At 47.3% G+C, this 19255-nt stretch overlaps 1 protein-coding gene across 4 annotated transcripts in view; it reads left to right on the top strand.

Moving 5' to 3' along the window:
- The window catches only part of VAV2 (vav guanine nucleotide exchange factor 2), a gene marked incomplete at both ends in the record, with an annotated part of 113930 nt that overhangs the window by 82613 nt on the left and 12062 nt on the right, over nt 1-19255 (top strand). For 3 of the 4 annotated variants that reach the window (XM_080356169.1, XM_080356168.1, XM_080356167.1), the window contains 8 exons: nt 6671-6773; nt 8939-9037; nt 10476-10544; nt 11159-11259; nt 14131-14230; nt 15396-15491; nt 15947-16015; nt 18576-18662. In XM_080356169.1, coding sequence (XP_080212295.1) covers nt 6671-6773; nt 8939-9037; nt 10476-10544; nt 11159-11259; nt 14131-14230; nt 15396-15491; nt 15947-16015; nt 18576-18662 — 724 coding nt within the window. Of the gene's footprint in view, nt 1-6670; nt 6774-8277; nt 8293-8938; nt 9038-10475; nt 10545-11158; nt 11260-14130; nt 14231-15395; nt 15492-15946; nt 16016-18575; nt 18663-19255 lie in introns of all 4 variants that reach the window. The other variant, XM_080356166.1, reaches the window with a different exon arrangement.

The raw sequence follows: 19255 nt of genomic DNA, 5'->3' as shown, positions 1-19255 counted from the left end.
CTTTGGAGCATCCAGCCAGCCCCTCGCTTTGGGGATGTGGGGTCATGCCGCCGTGTTTTATGTGTTTATATTTATCTGGGTCTCTGGTGTCTGTGTTTTGCTGCCCATGGTGATGATATAACAGGCTTTAAAGCAACTTTGAACTACAACATATACAGTGAAACGCGGGTGCTATTGGAATTCAATGGCAACGTTCCCGTCAGCTTCAGCAGGGTTTTACTTATGAAGTGCAGTCTGGTTTGTATGGAGGGAAGGTCTGTATGGGTGGATATGTGGCTTTATGCAGTTAAATATTATTGTTCCACAACATAAATAATAAGGCTCCTTAATCCAATGAGTTCCTTATGGCTTCAGTTATTACAAAAGTAAATCATAAATTACTAGTCAAGGGAAACGGAGTACCCTGGAATCCCCCGCTCGCGGTTTGCTCCCAGCAGCTACAGTTTAATAAATTTTTAACTTACAAAGGGTTCCTTTCAAGAATAACATTTTTTCTCCTCTTCCCCTAAAGTTCTCAAAATCCCTTTAATATTGGGTTTTAAAATTCCTGATTCTCACACGTAGGCGTGCTTTTAATTGGAGCAAGGTTTGTGTGTGAACTCTCCCTCAAGCGCTGGTGGGGATGGCAGCGTTCCAGCAGCCCTCTCCTAGAAATCAGGGGTTTTGATGCTCTCAGAGTGGGTTATTTGGTGTTGAACGTGGGTTCCCAGCTTGAACTGCTCCACAGGGTGTCCAGGTAGAACTTTCCCAAACTGTTCCTGGGACCTTTGCTCGTGGCTGTGAGTTGGTCCCTTGCTGAGAGGGGCTGAGATGCCCAAGTCCTGTGCTCAGGTGACTTAGAGGTTTATTTCCTACTGATCGCCCTGCTCTGTCGCAGATTTTCTCCTACTTTTAACTTTCCTTTTTTCCACCCATTCTGTGTAAAATCCTTTTCATCAGTCAAGACCACTGGGGAGAGGCATATGTAAATCAGCATGGGGGTATTGCACAAATTCCTTCATCCAGATGTGCACTCCATACAGGCAGGTTGTGCGCAGAAACACAGCCTACAAAACAGAGATGTAATTCACCCGTAACTGTAAAACTCTCTGAAATGCCCCAGAGAGCCCCTTAGCATGAGTGTTGCTGCTCCCACCGCCTGGGGACACGTCAGCAATAGTCCCCCCTTTTCCCTTTGACAAGGAGCATCTCTCCGTGCTTCACAAGGAAACTTTCATTGGAAACTTGCTGGTCACAATGGTGCGTACTGGGCACCGATGCTGGGCGCTGGCAAACCACGGGGCCGCATGAGAAAGCTCTTTCTTAACTACTGCCGATCTCCAAGCAGCTGAACAAGGGCATCATTCATGTGCTGAGGGTGATTCAGTCCATCCAGCATCTTTGCATTTCATATTGCTGATGATCCAGCAGCCTTGGGAGGATCCGAGTGCATCTAAAATGCTTTATGGAACGCAAAGAGATTATTTTCTCAGTGAGCAGTGGAGTGACCCAACGTGTGGAAGGAACCGCTACCGAACAGCACAACAATGCTTCCTTTTCCAAAAGAGACCCCTCCATGTCTGGGGTAAAACACTCAGGATAAATATTGAGCTAGTTCTAGAAAGACATTCTAAGGGCTGGTAAAGTGGGGTGTGTGTGTTTGGTTTGGTTTAGTGTGGTGGTTTTTGTATGTTGTGGTTTGGGTTTGGTTTGTTTTTTTGTGTTTTGTTTGGGGTTTGGTTTGTTTTGTTTAAGAATTTCAAAATGCTCTATTTCAACCTTAATACTTAAATGGAGCAGCTTGGTGTCCCCCATTTAAGATACTGGGTGAGTTCCTGCTCTGCAAAGCATTGAAAATACAAACATATTTGTGACAGAGGAGCAGATTTGGGAAGCAGAAGGAACCAGACTTTGTCCTCGGTGTCCCCACGATGCTCTAAAGAGCGAGGACGGGGGCTGGGAGCGGATCCATGGCATCGCCACGAGGGCCATTTACGTGCGCTGCAGAACCGAGCTGTCTGCCTGCGAGTGCGGGGTGTTGGTGTGGATAAAGGATCTTCATGCCTTGATGAACCCATTGTGCTTTCACCTTTGGGGGATCGCAGAGATGATGCCGGGCTGCACGCCGGGTCAGCCAGCCAGCAGATCAAGGCAGATAATTGCCTGGAAACAGCTATTTATTTAAAAGAGAAAAAAGAAGGCAGAACCTGAAGAACAAGTGGTGATGGAAAGGAGAAAGGAAACTAAAAGGGTATCAGGGGAGCTAGAAAGTTCTCAAATTCCCCGTCCTCAGCCCTCCGGCTCCATGGTTTGCTTTGCCGTCGGCCAGATGGCAGCTTGCAGCGAGCGCGGGCAGATGGCGAGGGGCGGCCGGTTTGCAAGCGATGCCTGATCGATACTGGGAGGAGCAGTAAAGGGACATTTGTCCTCTGCTGCCTGATTTATTTCTGCATGCCCTAATGCCAGACCCTCGAGCAGCAGCTGTTTTTTTGGGGCGTTTGCCCAGGAAATGAGCAGAGCTTTGCAATGGCTAGAGCCTGCCCCCAAAAATCAAAGGGTCCCTTGTCCTGATGAAGCCCCTGTGGGGCTGTGGGCTGTTGCCTCCCCATGGACACGGCTGCTGGGCACTGGCAACACAGGCAATTATCCACCTCACTGCTGAGCATCTTCCCCACCAAACTGCTTTTCCATCTCTCCTGATGGCTGTTTGAGCTCCCCAAACCATCCTGGTGCTCCTGAAGTTACACTTAACATTTAACCCAAATCTTTCTGCTGCTACTTAACCTCTCTCTCGTTATTTTGTCTCATTAAACTTATGAGAGTGATTAATCCTGGTCTTCTTTACAGCACCAAAACCTTCTTTATCATGAGCCTTCTCCACTTGATGGCACAGTACCTCTGCACTGGCATGAAGCCTGTCAGGCTCAGCTGGATTACACGTAGGACAGATTTTGGGTTATTTGGTAGCTATTTGAAGAATTCGGAGTCAGACAGGAGTTCTGTGAGTGATCTGACATGAAACATGTAATTGACATAACTTCTACCTCCTTTTCTCCTTTAAAAGTAAATTGTTTTGAGGGGGGAAGTTCTAGTGTTGCAAAAAGGACACAGAAAGTGTTTTAAGCGAAGCAGGTCCCCACCAAACCCTGCACTGGAGCCAGTGTGTACCCTGGGGGGGCTTCGTCCCACACATCGGTGTCCCCCAACCTTCTTTCAAGCCACAGCTCACTGGGGATTTATCCCCAAAATAGAGATACTGGTGTACTCCAAAGAACTTTTCATCGTAGAGAAGGGGAGATGGAGAAGATCTCAGTTTCTCAAGTGCCACAGCTTGTTTGGGCACAGGCTCTGCCAACAACCTGTCTCCTCCCAAGAGCTCCTTGCTGAAGTTTGTCCTACGTGTTTCACTGCTGTCACCAGCGTTGCCTCCTCGGATCTTCCAAAATAGTGATGCCATCAGCAGAATTTCTCAAGTGCATTTTAAAAAAGAAATGAATAGAGGATCCAAGGTGAGATGATAAGTTAGCTGCCACTTTTCTTATTATTTTTGTGGCATTGGAAGAACCACACGTGGCAGCCCGTTAAATAAATGGCTCCATGGTACAAAGCACTCGAGCCATAGCACTTGAAAACGTGTCTTTTCTTCTTTGTCACCAGTAAAGATTTTTTTATGTCCTGCTTGTGCCATCTCTAGGATCATGTTAGTTGCTGTAAGTGTGGCTTATTCTTGGGATTATAGTGTCTCACTTTGAATGGGGAATGTAAAACCTGAGTAGCATAGATGGCAGAAGGCCTCTCTTGCTATTTCCAGATGCGTGTCTTTGTCCAAGTACAATCTGACTAATTAAAACCCTGCAAGATCTCGAGTCCAGCGGCTGCCCATCTTGCACTCCTTCACCCTGCAAACGAAGCCTGCCAGATGTGCTGCAAATAGAGGACTCTGCTTGTCCTCGTCTGACAGAGGGCGGGAATGAGGGGGTTGGTTGGATGAACCGTCTATTTATAGCTGTAAGTGCAGAGTCAGAACGAGAAAGTGGAGGATTACTGGGGCGAATTGGAGCCTCGCAGCTGCTGGGCAGCTGTCTCAGGGACCCGGCAAATGCACTTCCAGCCGGGACCCGGTGGTGGTTCTGAGGTCTTCTGGCTCTTAACCTCGGCCACAGGGCTGGAAATTTGGGCTTGTCTTTTGGTTGTCTTATTTTAGCTCATTCTTCCTCCTCCTCCTTTTTCTTTCTCTCTTCGCGGCAGTTCTGGCGCTTTCATCAGCAGAGCAAAAGCAGCGCTGTGGTTTGGATGGGTTTGGCGTGGTGGGTTTGCCCTCAGAGCCTCTCTTGGGCTCGTCCTTGGATTCCTGGGGCTGGTACAAATTCCTCAAATTTCCAGAGAAACTTTTACGGATAAAAAGGTCCTTCAGTGACCCTTGAGTCCCTTGGACCTTCCCAACTCACCCTCTTCATCCATGGTGTCATTGCGAACGTGATGTGCAATGTTCCTTTAGTACACCAGACCTGCTGCAGACCATATCTCAGGGCATCATGAGCCATCTGTGCCCATGCCCTGGTGTGGGCACCCCCGCGCAGAGCTCATCTTCTCCCAGTGTTGGTGTCAGGTGGCTCTTGGCAGTTCTGTGGGTGAACACGCTGTGTTTGCCCTTGGTAGGTGTTTCTGTCCCTTTCCTGGTGGTCCAGAGGAGCTCTGGGTAGGGCCAGGCCCATGGGGCACCCCTGGTTTGGTCCAGGCAGCCTGTGATTTAGCAAAACCCTTTCAGCATCCCACGTGGCTGCCTGGGTCTCTCACCGTGATGTCCTGGCGTGTCCTCAGCTGTGGTCCAGAGCTCCTTGGTGGGTGAGAAAAGCTGAGCTTTTCCAAGCTAGGTCCCTTGTGCAGTACCAGGCTGGGGGTGGGTGACACTGGCCGCTGAGGTTTGGATGTGGCACTTAGTTGTGCTTGTGTGCGGGAGAGGAGGGACGGATGATGCTCGGGATATAGGACATCCCAGGGACATTTCAGGTGGTGTCTCCTCCTTCTGTATGTATCCCGAAACAGTTGCTGAGCTCTGCTCTGGCACCAGCATCACTGCGGCACCCGCCGTGGTCCCGTCACACCCAGCCAGGCTCGTGCTCACGACATTAACCCAACCTTAGGTCTCCTAACGACTCTTGAGCTGGGGAAATGATGTATGGAGAGACAGGCAGCGATCCGAGAGGTGCGGGCGGGAAGGGGAGATTAATCAGGAACCAGGAGTTCCTCGCTCTGGATGAGGAGCGGAGCCGAGAATATAAATATTGGTACAGATAATAACAGTGACGGCGACGCTTGGGAAGGGGAAGATGGATCACCGGCTATTAGTGGGCATTATTATAGCAGCTGCAATGCATCACTCTGAAAGAATGGGATGGATACATCATGCCAGTGTATTTATTTAATTTCCCCCAACTTTTATTAAATAAATCTATTTTTAAAAATAGAAAGAACTGCATTTAGAAAAGAAATAAAGCCCAGTTTTGCAAACAGATGTGCTCTGCTGCTGCGTGCTTTATAACATAGAGATGTCGAGTGTTACAGTTTTAGCGCAGTTTTACACCTAAGTATATTTGTATGTAATTAATACCCATGTTGAAAGAGACAGCTTGTAAAATATGTGAACGCTGTTTGATATTCCAGCATTTCACAGTGTCCTGATCCCATGGGGTTGACTTCAGTGGGAGCCGTTAGCAATCAGCACCTGTAGATCTAAGCACTAAAATTATTATTGTTAATTGGTATTTATTATGGATTGAATTTTCAAAAGTGTTCTAAGACTTAGGAGCCCCTGGGGGAGGTTGTAAAGGCTCAGATGACAATTAAGTACCTAACACCATCACCTTTAAACACAAGTTGGGCGATGCCTTTAAAGCGCTTCCCCCCTTGGTGAGGCAGGGCTGGGATGTTTCTACCTACCGCACGGAGGAATCAAATGATTATTTAGTATTTTATTACTGCCTTGAATGGACATGGGCTCCTATGGCAGTTTGTGGCTGTAATGTGGGGAAAGGAGATGGTTTCTTTGGTGTGAAGGAAGCCTTTTTGTGAGAAAAAGCGAAAACAGACCAAGGGTGCATGCAATGCTTTAAACATATCAAAATCCAACCCATTAAAATAGATTCTCTCGGTATAATGTGGTTAAAGTCACAGACACCAAAGCTGCTGTGTGTCCTGAGGAGATGCAGGAGATGAAGGGGAGGCTGTGAGCATCTTTGGGGCAGGTGGAGCTGGACCCGGTGGCTCAGATGGTCTCGCCGGGACACTTGGCTGGTGGGTCTGTCTCACATGGACCGATTAGCGCCGAGGAAAAGCTCCACAGGGGCAGAGCTGGCAGCTCATGGTGACTGAGCATCATGGCATGGCTGGCACGGGGTTCCGAGCGGCCACTTGGCTGTGATCCCTGCTCGTGCTGAGCAGCATTTCGCCTTTTCCAGCCTCTGGTGAGCAGAAAGAGATGTGCAGCGGGTACCGATCCAGGAAAAAACCAAAACTTCCCAATGCAAACAGAGAACGTGGACTGAATATGTCAATATTGTGGGCTAAGAGGGTGTTTTTATTGTCATGGTTATCCTCCCTCCTTGGCGCGAGCAGTAGTTCATTTGCCTGATCAAGTGACAGCAAACGTGTCCTCTTTATTATCGCTCAATCTCCCTCCTTCTCGTTCCAGCGAACACGATCTGGGGGAGGATATTTATGACTGCGTCCCCTGCGAAGACGAAGGCGATGATATCTATGAAGATATTATCCGAGTGGAAGTTCAGCAGCCCATGGTAACACTTTATATGCGTGTTTTAAAGCTGTGACTAGGTGGGAGGGAAAAGGGAGAGAATTCAATTAAATAAGTATCTGCTGATGGTAGGTGATGCTGCAGGGAAGCGAATTGCTTTTCATGCTTCTGTGAAGCTGGTCGGCCTCGTGAGAGGTAACAATAAGCCAAGCTGGGATGGTGCTGGCCCAGAGGGGGCTCTCTGAGGAGTTTCCCAGCCCATCCTGTCATCTGAAGGAGTTTGGGGAGGAGGAAGGGAAAGGGAGAGCTAAAGAGCCCTAAAAGATAAGCTAAAAATAGTGATTTGCTGCTGAGCCAAGGCAGTGGGTGTCGCTTCAGCCCGTGGTGGGGAGGGGGAGTGCAGGGCTCTGCCGCTCCATCAGCCACGTGTGTTTTTGATGGGGGCGAGTGCTGATGGATCCGTGTGTGGAGGATCCAGCGCTTTCCTGTGCCTGTTGCCACTCCTGCCAGGCTGTGTGTGAGCAGGCAGATGTTTACAGCAGAGCTTTCTGGGGACCCGTGTGGCTACAGGGACAAGCAGCCCACCCTGTCCATCATCTCTTAAAAGCCTTTTGATGGTGGGGAAACACGGGTGTGCAGCGTGCGCAGCCTCACGGAGGGGCTTGCATTAACTCCAAGGGCTCTGGTGCAAATATTACACTCCGTGGATGAGCTGGGAAGGTGCTGGTGGCCCTTACATCTCCCCAAAAGTGCTCATGGCCACCCTTGCTACCTGTGTCCCCAGCACCGAGAAGATCTCTACCCTGGCTTTTGCTGATGCAGAGCTATAGGGAACCTTTCCATCAGAGCGTGACCTTCCAAACTTTCTCCCACCTCCTGATATCTACCACCCCCGGGCTTTGTGCAGACTCTGACTCTGCTGGCTGCAAACGGTGCTGACAAGGGAACATACCTCCCCATAACAAAGCAGGACCGATGGACAGGTTTGCTGATCGCACCTGGTCTGCAGCCTGAGGAGCTCCCTGTGTGCCGAAAACCCATCTGGATCATGGAGTCAGGCACAAAACATTCCCACTGATCTTGCCAAAGTGCTTGGACCTGTTTACGGACTCCAGTGGCAATGCCAAAGTCAGCAGAGCTTGTTGGCCACTGGTGTTTTTACCGTGTTGCCATCAGTCGCAGAAACCGTTTGGCCCAAGAACCACCCCTTGGGAAGGCTTTGGTAGGAATTCCTTGCATAAATGGCAAAAATGAGGGAAAGCTCCCACAGTATAGGGGTCCAGAAACCAGGTAGTGCACGATTAGGGTCACTACAATTGTCAGTTTTTCACTGTCCACCTGCACAATGTTTTAGGTTTCCTTGGACACCTTGGGCAGTGATGGATTCAATGGCTCCGACTCCCTTTCCTCCCCTTCCTTGAGTAAAAGAGTCTAGTTTTATTACAAGCACCCACATATCTGTCTAAATATTGGATTTTTTTTTTAAGATTTATTGCTATAGCAAGTATGTGATGCTAATTGGTTTCTTGTATTTCTGCATGCTTCAGATTAGGTATATGCAGGTAAGACACATTGATTCAAATATTGTTTTACGTCCAGCTGATAGGTTTGCACTGTGAGTTATTAGGGGGTGTCTGTTCCTGTGCATGATCATTAAAACCCAGTCACTGAATGACATCCCAAGTTCAGAGACTGCAAGTGCGGCACCTCCCCACACGTGTTTCCAGCTCCTCTTTACAGCTGCAAAACCAAGAGAAGTGACTCGGGGAGTTGGGGCTTTAAGAAACACTTGTATTATCAGATTTGACCTAAAATCATGAGAACTGGTAACCCTGGCAGGGGATTTGTATAAGTCTGATGTATTATTTATGACGCACTTGGGCTCAGTTGTGAGTTTCATCTTAAGCAAAAAAAAATGGGGAAAACTCTTATTTATTCCCTAGCTGATAGTCATTGGTGATGTAGCTATTAAAAAATGGAAAAAATATAATACTTGCCATGTTGAAATGTATTGAATAGTACAGCCGGGGTTCCTTCCTAATTTTTTTGCATAAAAGTAGTTTCCTTTAACAGAAACCAGTAGCAGTGCTCTCCTGACTTTCCAAACTCACCCTTGTTCTGAACGGGCTGAACTGGAGCTCCGCTCCGTGTGAGCAGGTTGCTGGACCATTCCTAAGAGAATCTGTGCGTTATTTTTCCTTTTTCTAGAAAATGGGTATGACAGAAGATGACAAAAGAAATTGCTGTTTGCTAGAAATCCAAGAAACCGAGGCCAAATACTACAAAACACTTGAAGATATAGAAAAGGTAAGAACCGACCCATCTTTTCTATCCCATCGCCCTTCCACACCATCGCTTGAGCTCACATTAATCTCACTGTATTAATTCTTGCTCCGATAGCTGGCAGATGTGATGAGGCAGGATCGATGCATTCACATGTAAAATTGGAGAGAAGGGGGATTCAGAAAACCCATACTGACAAGCACAAATGTGCAGCCTATAACTGTAAGAGCCAAACAGCGTATTTTTTTTGATCGCTGCTTATTGGAAATAGGCTGAAAATCATGTTGCTGTGTCCCCCTACCCCGGGGTAACAGCTCCTTGCTCAGCCAGGCCGGTCTCACCGATAAGAGCTGTATTTGCAGATATCTTATCACTGTGATTGCTATGGAATAATTTCTTTATTCTGGGCCTTTTTCGAAAGTGCTGAAGCTGTGCTTGTCATTGAAACTAATTGGATTAAAAGTCACATTTTGCTGCTCGAATTCACGGGTTTTAATTGGTTTTGATAAATTAGCGGCGTGCCTTTATTTTAAATAAAAATAAAAATCAACACCTCAGCAAGACAGTGGAGTCTGGAGGTGGTTTGTGCTCCAAGGGAAGCAGCAGCAATGAAGAACAATAGTGAATATCCAGCTGCCATTTCTAATCACCCTAACGCTTCTGTTTCCTCCCCTTTTGCAATTATTTGCTTCTGCTTAAAGTTCCTGCAAGGAAGCTGTGAGCAAAACTGGCACGATGGGATAATGTTTCCTATTTTCCATGGAAATGTCCTAATGTACATGTGCTTTACGTAAATAACCCTTGTTCCTTAGAAAGAGCCACAGCTCTACTAGTTCAGTCTAAAGGAAGAGTTAAATTATTGCCTTGATATCCATTAAAAAGGCTTGCAAAGGCTTAGTAAGTTCTGATGGTGTGTTATGGGTAGAGGGTCCTGTTTTGGTGCGTTGCATTGTGGTTGGTTTTTTTTAGTTACGAGTCATGTAGACATTTCTATTAATATGTATTTGTTCAGAAAGGCATTTCCAATGTAATCACATCATCGGTGCGTTTTCAAGGGCAAAATTCTAGTGAGATGATCGAAGAGCTGAAAAAAAACGCCTCCGAGCTCTTGCCAGCCCCAGGCGAGGACTGTGGCGAGGTGCAGAGCTCTGAGCATTTAAATCCCCCTGGGGTACATTGGGCAGGAGCAGGGGCTGTGCCCACCCACGGTGGATTCTGGCACCTTCCCCGGGCTGGAAGTGCCGGGGGGACCAGGGGACGATGCTCCCATGGGGGTCCCTGGTCTTGACAAACGCACTGTCGTTCATGTGCCTTTGCAAATGCTTAAATTCATTAAAACCTGACTTCTCCTTGCATGGGTAAATGCAAGTGGTGAAGCGAGGTGAAGTATCTCCCTTGCACAGAGAGAAGCTTACTTATTCCTCTCTGGTATTTCAATCCCTTTTCCATTTACCTCTTGCAGAACTACATGAACCCACTGAGGCTGGTACTGACTCCCCAAGACATGGAAGCTATTTTTATCAATTTGGAGGTAACGGCGCAGACACTGTGGCTTAAATCTTTGTTCTTTTCACGGCAACTCAGCCCTCTTCCTGCTCAAGAGACGGCTTTTCAGATTTCACGTTAGATTTGTGCATTCACCTGGAGAGGTTCAGTCCTTCCTGTGCTGCGGAGCTTGAACGGGTTTAGGAGATACTCTTAACACTCAATTTTAGACTTGGGGATTATATGTACTCTAAGCAGGAAAACAATTTTATACGGAGGATGTTCCAGGGCTCGGGCTGTATATTTTAGCTGTATTTGGAGCTGGTTTGGACACACGGTGATGAAGGGATTTATTTCTACGCTGGCTTGCGCAGGGTCTGGATCAGAGTCTGCTCGTCTCCTCCAGACCTGCAAAAGGGACTTGAATACACATGGAAATCTTAGGGCATTTATCATTCTATAACCTGACAGAATCACACCCTTGCACTCCTGGCCATTTAGGGCTGCGTCTCACTAGAATGACCTATTTTAAAAACAACTAAAAAGAACTAAAAAAAGGAAAATGACTGCCTGATTAAGTAATGACTGTGCGTTTCTTTAGGCTGTATTTGTCCACTTGCTTTGGATGTGTTTAAAGTATTGATTGTTCCTTCATTTTAGGACCTAATTAAAGTGCACTTCAATTTCCTGAGAGCCATTGATGTCTCTATGATGTCTGGAGGAAGCAGCCTGGCAAAAGTGTTTCTGGAATTCAAAGAGAGGTAAAGGAAACCCGGTCTGCAGGCAGCTCCAGTTTTAACAGATACAGGTTAATATTTGCAGGGCCCGTCTTAGAGCTTAGAACAGAAAAGCCTGGTGCAGCAAACTGATTTTGTATCCTCTGCAGCCAGATGTTCTCAGGCAGCTGGAACATCACTCGATGCTGACACACAAGCATCCAAACCCAGCTACAACTGTTCTAGGGGCAGAGGCTGGGACATCACCTGCCTAAATCGGTGCTTGTTCTTGCAAGTCTATGGAATGGTTTCGGTTGGTAAAGACCTTTAAGAGGATCAAGTCCAACTGATGTCTGCACCTGAGTTTTGCTGGGCTGACAGCTTTCCATATGGGACCAACCATTTAGCAGGCTGAACATACAGTATATTTACAGGGATGTTTGGAGGGGATAAAGATGGAAACACTGTGATTGTGGCGAGCCAGGATGGACTAAAACCTCACTGCCTTCAGGGGTTTAATGTATTGTTTTCCTGCAAGTGGGGCTTTGAGGACTTGTGACATGGTGGGATGACTCCTTTACAGGGGAGACTTTGCTCTGGTTAGATCAAAGCGATTGCTCACTCTAAAAAATCGCATATTTGGCGCTGTGCTCATCCCACACCTAATGCATGATGAATAAATGTAAAAGTTGCTTTTGCAAGCATCATAGATCCTGTGTTTTGGCAGCTGCAAGCAGGAGTACCCCAGAACACAAAGATAAGGTTAATAAAAGTGTTTAATATCCTTAACACTAATCAAAGGCCTGATTCATTGTGGAATCGTGCCAGGGTGTTATTTCACTGTGATTAAACCAGTGTCTAGACACAGAAATGCCATTCAGAAGTCAATAACTCCAGAAATACCATCTGCATTAATAATACACCGTAAGGTCAGATCTTCCATCATTCGCAGTACCTCTTTTTTAGAAAGGGAATGTTTCCTGGATTAATTTTTTTAAAGAAAGTTTCGACAGAAGAATGCAAATAATTTAAAAACACTCATAAAACTCATGCAGGTGATTTTGATCTCCTGATTCCTGGCTGGGCTCCGTGCACATCGGTCCTGTCCCCGGGCGGTGATCCTGAGCTGAGCCGCTGCTGCCTCTGCTTTTGGGACAGAGCTGTGCACACAGGGCTGGGACACGGGCACGAGTACAGAGGGGACATTGCTCTGTGTGGCTGTGCAGGAGCATGAAGCTCATTCTTGGGGCCAACAGCCTTTAAATGAATGTTTGCTCCTGTTCAGAGCACCGTCTGCGAGGTGGCTCCGGAGCTGCGTTCTGCTGCTTGCGAGGAATTCTGGCTTGGAAAAGACCCTGAAACTAGTTTCTTGGAGATGAAGAGCTTGGAGCAACCTGATTAAATAGGCAGGATCCTGCCCTACGGTGCTAAAGATGATACCACGTTTTGCAGCAAGGAAATAGGGGTGCAGGAGGAGAAAGTGAGAGACAGTGTTGTCCCAGGAAAAAGGCAATGTGGAGCTCCAGAGTCCCTGCTTGGTCCCTGTATATAAGACCTTCCTGCATCAAATGTGTCCTTGACAAATAACTCTCACTTCCCAACGCATCCTCGGAGACATCCTAGCAAAATGATGTATTGCTCCTTTGCTTTGCAGATTTTTGTGTGTGTGTGTGTGTCTAAGGAAATAGTTTGTAAATCTCCTTCTCTGAAAGCCGGAGTTTGAATTTATGCTCCTGAAGCCTCTTTGAAACTCTCCAAGTGCTGGCAAGGTAGATATTATTGTGCGTGTTCCAAAGTTGTCAAGGGGAAAAGGCAGAAGAATAATCAGTATTTGCTGCTGCTTTGCCGGGGACTGCGGCTCCCATAAATCTCTCTATTCAATTCCCCGCCGGAGTCTGAGAGTCCCACGTTTATGGAGCGACACCAGGTCAGGTGCTCCCACATCATCTCCATCAAGAGACGAGGCCCCAAAATAATGGATGAGTTGCAGCGTGTGATGGAATATGTGTCTTATCAGCAGCAACGCAGTTAACGGCAAGGAAGGGGGGAAATCCCCAACCTGTCATGCAGGATTAATGAGCAAAGTGGAGGAAAAAGGGGGAATCTGCAGCAAAACTGCTCTGGTTTTGTCAGGTGTGTTAATTTATAGCATAGGGTGTCCATACAGAGCTTCACTGCATTTCCAAAGGCTGTGACAACTTTCTTTTCTGGAGTTACGCAGTCTTTTGATCTCTAGGTTCCCATGGCCCATCCTGCAAGGAGCAACGAGCTTTCTAAAATGTATTCTTATGTTTTAAGCGGATTTGAAGCATCTCATTCTCTGATAATGTGTGAATTACCGTCACCCCCATCCATTCTGGGCACGTTCTGAGAATCAGGAGTTTCTCACCTTCTTCCTTACTTGGTGAAATATCCAGAAACCCTCAGAGAGAGAGACACACATCAGATCTGGTGGTAGCAATGATTTTTTGGGCTGTGAGCAGCTGTGACTCAGCAAATTAAGACTTTTCGGGAGATGAATACATGGGCTTGAGTCAGCTGCATTGGGAAATGCTCCCAAGAAATGGATTTTTATTGTCATTGGATCTTGAAGCGCATCCCTGCTCTGCTTTTGCTCTTGGGAAACGGTGGATCAGTAGATGAGGAGTGGAGCGATGAGCCGTCGTACCTCCCAAAACCGGCTCCTTTGGCCACTCGGCCCCTTCTGCTCGTCGTGAGCTCTGGAAACTTCAAAAGATATAAATGTTAAAAAGCCACACTGTAAAAGAGTGTTAATACTTTACTAAGCAGTTATATGGGGGAATAGCTGTTTGCCTTGTCCTTTCACTGTGTATAAGTATATATATCTTTTACATGTAACGGATTATAACTGCCAGCAAGTGTTTCCGATTAAATTTGTGATTTCCCCCTCCGCAGGCTGCTGATTTACGGCAAGTACTGCAGCCACATGGAGTACGCCCAGAACACGCTCAACCACCTCCTCGCCAACCGGGAGGACGTCAGGCAGAAGGTGGAGGTGAGCGGGTGGGGGCATTGGGGCCAAGGGCTGCCCACCGCCCTCCTTACGGGAGGACTCGGTGGAGCAGAAGTTGTGTTGGGAATGTTTGATTTAATGTGGGATATGGGGGTGAGTTTGGACGGCTCAGAGAGGGAGTTATCTTGTCTTGATCCCCTGCTTTGCCCCTTCATCTCTGTCCCTCCCTCCTCCAATATAAAATAAGCCAGTTGACTCTATTTGAGTGGGACTGGCTGTGGAGTAATTCCTCTTGGACTCAAGGAAGGCACCGAGCATCCCAAGCTGGGAGCTGTGTGACTTTCCGAGGTCACACGTAGCATCAGGGACCATCAGATGCGAACCCAGGTCCCCAGGCGAATACCCAATTACTCCCCCATCTTCCTTCCCCGGTGTAAAGGCTTAGTGTGAAATAGGGGCTATTCCAGATATTAAGTAAATCAAATGAGCCCCAGAAGGGGGATGCATTGTTTGAGCTGATGTTTTTACCCAGCTTTAATTCCTGCTCGGTCTTGATGCTAATTTGAATTTGCTGGGCTGTCACTACACGTTACCTCGTTTGTTTGCAAACGCTCTTTGATTTCCCATGCAAAAGTAGCAACCCAATTCAGGGATAAAACTGCATTTAATAATTTTTTAAAACCTGTTTCCTGGATTTGGCATCAAGCCATCGTGATTTGAAATGGGTCTGGGCAAAGGTAACAGTCGCAGAAGTTCCTGTGATCGCATTAGCTCATCTTAATGACTTCATGCTTATCAGCAGAGTCCCAGCAGCTGCCTGCGTGCTCGCTCCCAGCCCCTTGCAAATAAAACGCATTAGTTCAAACCATCCAGGAGGTGAGTTAAGCTAATGCGTTTCATTTGACATTTCCCAAGGTCTGAGAGCATTCGTGGGCTCTCCCCTAATTGAGCAGGATCTCATTAAGCTGGAGGAGCTCAGTTGCATGAGAATGCCTGTATTTTAGGGTCCAGCCCCTGTGTTTTATTCCTCGATAACCTCTGCCCTGGCACTGACTGGGTGTGTGCAGGGGCCACGAGCCATTTGTCATCAGTACTGGGTTTACAGAAGCAAAACATAACAGTCACAGGACACTGGAAGCTTTTTCTGGGGGAGAACAGTTGTTTTCCCCCATCTGCTTCACCCCTGATGTATTGATTCCTTTAACAGGAGTGCACGCTAAAGGTTCAGGATGGGAAATTTAAATTGCAAGACCTGCTGGTGGTTCCAATGCAAAGAGTTTTGAAATATCATCTCCTGTTAAAAGTAAGTGTTTCAGCATTGGCACTTCCCTCCAGCTGCCATCCACGCTGTAGCATCTTTGGGCTGTTACAGTAGAGAGTGAATCATTGCCAAATGCAGACTGAGGGTTGGTTTTTTTTATTCCCCTTCAAATGAAATAATTACTAGAGCTACTTAACGCGACACAATATTTGTGCTGTCTCTTAAAGTACGGTGACCTAGGGTAATTCCGCACTTGTTAGCCACAAGAGGCAGTTAATGAATATAAAATAAGCTTGCATATAATCTGATTATGTGTGAAATTCCTTCCGTCAACTCCATGTAACAGACCCTCTCAAGCACCAGCCGCTTGACGTGTTCCCCTTCCTATGGCTGCAGCTGCGGTTGCCCATCCCGGCACTGCTCCCCGGTGCAGGCAGAGTGTGGGCAGCTTTCCTATCACACCCAAGCTCTTTATTCTTATTTTTGCTGTGATTCAGGAGCTGCTGAGCCATTCATCAGATCGACCAGAGAAGCAGCAGCTGAAGGAGGCTCTGGAGGCGATGCAGGTACGGGCTGCATTGGGCTCGGGGTGCAACAGCGTGCGGGACCCCCCGGCTTCTGTAAAACATAAACTTCAATAGCAAAACCACCCAAGAGCCCGAGGGAAGGCAGCGTCTCCTCCTTTAGGACACATGAGTGTGTATTGATTGCCATTCGATGCGATTGCTTCGCAGCAAATCTGCAGGCATCACTGTTATCTTCCCCCTTACGCAGCTGAAGAAGCCGGTGTTTGTTGACAAGTTATGACTTTTCACTAATTACGATTGTGTGTGAAGAGGCTGTGCCAGATTTGGCTCTTGGTTTTGCTAGGAGGGATCTGGAGGAGCTCCAGCCGTATCAGCAAGTCGGGGAGCGTTGCAGAAATGGGAGCAGTGCCTGCGTGCTGTTAGCCAGGCACTGGTTGGGAATCCTTTTATCCAATTATCTTTAATTTATTAAGGGGAAAATGCTCTTTCCACAAATGAAGACTTCTGGTGTCAAAATTTTGCTTTGTTTAAAGTTTTTTTTGAGCTTTCAGCCGAAACCCCCAAGGTCTCAGCAGCAAGAAATAAAACCATCCAAATGTTTTCTGACTTGGATACATCCTCACACGCTCACACTGTGGGATCATTAACTCCAGGTTTTCTCTCTGGAGAGCATTGGAGGATTTGTCCCATGTTCAGCCCTGTGTTCTCCGGTCACTTTGTTTTCTACCTCTGAGCTGCAGCTTTTGTAACGACGCTGCATTTCCCAGCAATTACATAAGTTGTGTGACCTTTGCAGCCGTTATCCCCGCAAGCCCGGGAATCCAGAGCTGATATGTAGGTCGCTTTAAAATTAAGGTTGTTTGAAGGACGTTGCGTTTGCAGCCCGTTGCTGCACAACACGTGGCCATGGCCTCAAATGAACAATAAACATGGGGACAGTCATTAAGCGCTGCTTATGGCCTCATAACGTGGCACTCACCAATACCACTGCTAATAAATAAATGTATTTAGGCTCCAGCTCCACTGCAGACTCAACATTTTTTTGCAAGAGGGTTCCAATAGCCATCAGCGAGGTTTCTCTACTCCGTCAGCAGCAGAATGCAGGTGCAGTTCAGACCACGCCGGGCAGGGACAGAGGAAGCCGTGTGGTTTGGTTTTAATTGATCTGTAAACCAAGGCTTAACTTACAAGCAATGTTTTCCATCGCGAGTCCAGCCTTTCTGTCTGCCGTGCTGGGGGGCGACAGACGTTGCTGCCGTCTGGGGGATGAATTTCTACAGCCAGAGCTACATTTCCCAAAGCAATTCACCTCCCCTTTGTTTTGCACAGGTAGTTGTGTGCACAAAGCATGGGCAGGATTTGCACCAAAGATTTGCACACGGGGGTATTTGGTGCAGGTACGAATTGTCCTGCTGAGTGCACAGAACCAAACCCCCGGGTTATGGTGTGGGCTGAAGCAAGTTCCCAGTTAAATCCCACAGCCCCACTTTGCATGTTGCTGCCACTCTTTCAAGTCACGGTCGATCCTGGGATTGTGTTTCTCCTTTGTATAGGAGACGGTTTCATCAGCAGGAGGGAGGAAAAGCTCAAGCATTGATGGGAGACGCCACTTCATAAGGCTTTTGGTTTTGTCATTCTCCATAACCATCCCTGCCGCTGTCCCGGCGGGGTATTTTGTGATGTTATAAGTATTGTCACGTAGATTTGTGATTATCATCTGCGATTAACCCTTCTTGTGTTGGGAAGCTGAGGAAGGTCTGACCTAGAGGGGATGTCTTAAAAAAATCCTGTGGTCAGATTTAATCCGAGTTGACAAGAGCGGTTGTTGAGGACAAGGAGGCAGGGAACAAATAAGAAGCAAACGGGCGCAGAAAATGCACTCTGAAGGGTGTAAGGAGTTGTTTTAGTGGGAGGGATAAGGTTCTTTGATGGGTCAAAATTTGGGTGAGGAATTTTTCAGGGCAGAACAAGCTCCATGGAGTATCTCCTTATTTGACAACACAGCCTTTGTGTATGGGAGGTGCTGGAGGCCCAGGGGTGCTGGAGGTGGGGATGCTGTCGGGAAGGATGGAGCAGGAGCATCCCAGCGCTCGTGACCCCGAGCACCCCATGCAGACGAGCTGGAAGCAACCAGGGCAGAGCCAGGTCAAGTGCTGTTCACAGCCAACGTGCAGCCGGGTGTCCAGAACAGTTATGTCACAGATGTGGATGATTTGACAGCAGAGACTGGCTCGCAGCTTTTGTATCATGGGGAGGAAGGGAATTACGGTGATGAAAGCTGGGGGAAGGATGCTGCTGGGGCAGGGGATGCCTGGCTGCTCGTCCGAGCTCTCACCAGGTAAAAGCCAAGGGTCGGGTTTGCTGCGCTGCACTGGATTCATGCATTGCCCTCTTCTGGGAAACAGTAAAAATTGCAGAGCCTGCCGGGTTCAGCAATACAAACACAAACCCTGCGCTCAGGGTGCCGGGGCTGCTGCTTGAGTCCTGGTCTGACTCCTCAGGGCAGAGAGTTTGGCTTTAGGGAACTGGGGTCGTGTGTTTGCTGCTTTGGGAAGGCTTCATTTGGAAAATAAAAACCAATATTCACTTTTCTTTTAAGGACTTGGCCATGTACATAAATGAAGTAAAGAGGGACAAAGAGACTTTAAAGAAAATAAGTGAATTTCAGAGCTCTATAGAAAATCTGGTGAGTTGGAAAATCCTCTTGCTCCCAACTTTAATTTGATTGCTATTAACATGTTTGCTTTTTCTGTGCAATTGCCCAAGAAAGGTCCCTGTGTGTTCAGACACTCCCTCATCACTGACAGTGTTTTTGCTGATGCTCTAGATGTGGTTGCTACATTAGAAAACTGATTTGGCTGTGAATGGAGGGTGACTTCTCCTGGTGTTGTTACACTGAAAATGCTGCTCTAATTTTTTCTCATGTTATTTGTGTGGGAGGGGGCAAGAATTCCCTAAATCAGCTATCCGTCTGCTATTTAAAATTGGATTTTCTTTTGCTGTTAAGTGGACAGAGATTAACTGAAAATGTAATGATGCCCATTTGGAGGAGAAGGGCACATGTAATATGCACCTAATCCCCAAAATCTCAAGCAGATATTTTAAGGGGAATCTCATCCTCCAAACTCCAGAGATAGCAAACACTTGGTCATTAATGTGCATCAACCCAACCCGTACAACCCATCACTCACTTTAGCCCATTAATTCAATATTGGGTGGCAGAGCTTCAAGCTAACGAGGTTTTTCCCAGCTTTGCCGGGGGGTGGGAGGGCTGGTCAC

Source organism: Nesoenas mayeri (assembly GCF_963082525.1).
Source record: "Nesoenas mayeri genome assembly, chromosome: 18".
Taxonomy (NCBI): domain Eukaryota; kingdom Metazoa; phylum Chordata; class Aves; order Columbiformes; family Columbidae; genus Nesoenas; species Nesoenas mayeri.
The sequence above is the reverse complement of the archived record's forward strand: the minus strand, read 5'-3'. Positions and strand labels throughout refer to the sequence as shown.